Raw genomic sequence first — 3,177 nt, forward strand, 5'->3', positions numbered from 1 at the left:
CACTTACAATACCTTATTTTTTATTTTATTTATTTTTTACGCCTACAGCACCTGGTCTTCCTATGTGGTTTTTCATCCAAGTACTAACCAGGCCCGACTCTGCTTAGCTTCCAAGATCAGATGGGATTGGGCACGTTCAGGGTGGCATCTTCACATCTTTCTAATTCTATGTTTATATTTTTCAACAGTGATTCTTGCTAACCATAAACAAGGACATTTCTAAGTCTTCAAAGTGACTAATGCTCCTACTTCATGTTTCTAAAGGCGACTACGCAGAGAAGTGTAAATTCATGGACCCATCGTGATTCTTTGTAGTGATGGAGTGGTAAATGGGAAAGGCTATAAACCAGAGTATCAAACTTCTTTTGGGGGATAGGTTTGACTATTACACAAACGTTTTCAGATTTTTTAGCATAAGAAGCGGAAGGAGGTGGTTGATTCAGAATGGAAAAGTAACAGGCAACTCAGAGAAACACTCACCCTCTGCTTTTGCTCTTCTGTGCGGACATCACTCCGGACATTTGCCCATGGGATATCTTCAGGCCACCAGATGGGCTTGCAGCTTTCTTTTCCCCAGCCTGGTTTTCCCCGACCTGTGGAATACTTGAGCATCTCTGGAATAAATGCCCGAAGCTGGGCCTGGAAGACAAGTGTGGTCAGCAGCCATGACAGATGTCTAGGATCTGTTTTGTGTCTCCCGCCAAATTCTAAGGTTTTCGCACAGAGAGCCCTCCTGGAGGGCCCCGGAGAGTTCCAAAATATAACTGATAAGAACCCATTGTTTTCCATACATTACTAAGAGCTCCATGAGTGACTGAGAATTACACATATGTTGATAAAGTAAACTTTAAGCTGTATTTCATAGCTTTGTTCCTATGAGATCAAGAACACCTGCCCCCAAGTTTGATTTCTGCCTCCTAAGATATTACTGATGCTGTAGGTTATTTCCCCTCTACAGCTTCTACACATTTAAGGTATTAAACAAAGTCACTGCATTTTCAACATTATTCTGCAGATAGTAACCAGGGCTATTAGACTAGAGAGAAATAAGAGTCGAGGAATAGGTAAGTCATCCTTATTTGTAAATGACATGACTGTGTGTCTGGAAAACCCAAGAATCAAATAAAAAAAAATACTATAAAAATAAAAGAATTCAGTAAGATGGTCGGTTACAAAATACATGAAAATAGCCTTTACTTAATAAAAAGTGAAAATAACCCTAAAACTCTTCTAGAAAGTTTCAAGTAAGTAGAGCCAATGTATATGAGTCTGACATATAGTGAAGCATGTATGACATCATGGACTTCGTTCAGGTTTCTTTTACAATCGAATCCAGACCAAACAGGTGTTAAACCACAAAGACAATTGCTATGTTTCATCTCCTGGCACAGTAACTACACTGTGTTTATGCTGAAGGAAAATGGGAAACTATTTTTTGAATATTCTTACTTGCTGACAGTGATTTTTGGCAAGAGAAGCAGTTTATCAAGTTATAATCTTTCTCCCTAGACCTACTGCTTTCTTTGTAAGCTGGTGGTCTACAGCACTGCAGATAGAAGCCGTATCCTTCAGCTAAGGGCACATCTATGCTTACTCTATAGCTTAAGATTGAAAGGAGAGGACAATTTTAGCAGTGAGTCAGACCCAAGGACATGGGCTTAAGGCTGTAAAACAGAAAAGGAAAAAAAAAAACAGAAAGGGAAATACTAAAGTATTAATGAGAGATGAGTGCAGCCACACTTTTATATTGAAGAGTCTATTTAAATATCAGGTGTTCTTATTTAAATATTACTTTACCAGATGATAATACAAATTATTACATAATAGGGAATTGTGAACCCCAAGCAGTAATGTTTACCGAATAAAGCAAGCTACGGTTGACAGTATTTACACTGGTAATTCTTGTGCCGAGCCTGCCATTTTCCCCTAAGTATCCCCTCTCCCAGACAGTCTCCTGCCTACAGGATATGATATAATACACTCCGTATATATTTGGCTCTGCAGCATCAAGCAGCAGGCTAATAGAAACGTATCCATTTGCAAACTCAGGCTATCAGCTGGCTCATGAGGTCACTCCTTCAGTTATTTTAAGTAAGTGCATCTCAAAGTCATTCTTCCCTTTTTCCTGGCTTCCTGAGAGTGTATCTTTTTCAACCTCGGATACATGGAGAAGGAAAAGGCTTAATCCTCACACACAATATTTACATTTCTTCAAATATAAAAAAAAAAAATGGCTTTCTCAGATGTGTAAACAAATTAACTGATAGCACAGACTTTTATAAGTCTCCCTTCTCTTTTAATCCCATTAACAGCCTCCAAAAGGAGAGTTCTTTATATTTGTACCTAATAGAGTCTGGAGATAATAAACTAAGGCGGCTAAATATCTTTAAATTAACAAAAAGACTAAAGTGTCCAGAAAGAACTTGCTGCTGAGAATACTTGGCTGACAGAGACTGCTCAAATTCTACCTGGAATTCCAATATTCTCTAATTCTCATGCTTTTCTCGGCTCTGATCCTCCACTCATTTGCACCAATAGCTTCTCATGCTCCTCAGTTCTGGGTCACCCTGGCACCTGGCTATGGACACCTTTCATCTTCAATCTTGCTTTGGCTCTCTCACACCAGGCTTTCCCCCGGGTTTCAAGAACTTGGTTACTTGAAGTGTGGGCACGGCACCGGCCTACTACTTAAAACTCTCCTCTCCTCTCTCTCCAACTACTTCTCTTCTCAATATCTTCGTTTTTGCCAGTAGAACCCCACCTCCTTTCCCAGACACCCAAGCTCAAAACTTCAGCTTTACCTCTTTCCTGTAACACCCATCTAGCCACTTTCCAAGTTCAATTCCTTCTTCTCTGAAAGCTCTGTGATATCCATCCCTTTTTCTCCAGTACCAGCTTCATCCCCACTTCCTAACCCAAGGCTAGTGTATCCTTCTAGTTGGCTTTCTTATTAACACCAAGTTCTCTCCTCTCTTCCTTATCCCACATATCCTCAACAGACAGGGTCTCTAAATGTTACATAGCTCCAGTGCTCAAAACCCTTCAAACGGCCTTTCACTATTAACAACTAAACTGAACTCTTCTGTCCAGCTTTTCTGGCCTGCCACAATTTGGCCTCTCACTAACTGCAGTACCTACTAATTCCCACCAGGCAGCCTTGGTCCTCATTCTGCTCTG

General features: G+C 40.3%; 1 protein-coding gene across 9 annotated transcripts in view; it reads right to left on the reverse strand.

Moving 5' to 3' along the window:
- NRF1 (nuclear respiratory factor 1) overlaps positions 1-3,177 on the reverse strand; it is a 118,808-nt gene that overhangs the window by 43,150 nt on the left and 72,481 nt on the right. For all 9 annotated transcript variants that reach the window (XM_025045826.1, XM_025045825.1, XM_025045824.1 and 6 more), the window contains one exon: positions 481-639. In XM_025045826.1, coding sequence (XP_024901594.1) covers positions 481-639 — 159 coding nt within the window. The remainder of the gene's footprint in view (positions 1-480; positions 640-3,177) is intronic.

The sequence above is a fragment of the Pteropus alecto genome, unplaced genomic scaffold (assembly GCF_000325575.1).
Source record: "Pteropus alecto unplaced genomic scaffold, ASM32557v1 scaffold22, whole genome shotgun sequence".
NCBI classification, from domain to species: Eukaryota; Metazoa; Chordata; class Mammalia; order Chiroptera; family Pteropodidae; genus Pteropus; species Pteropus alecto.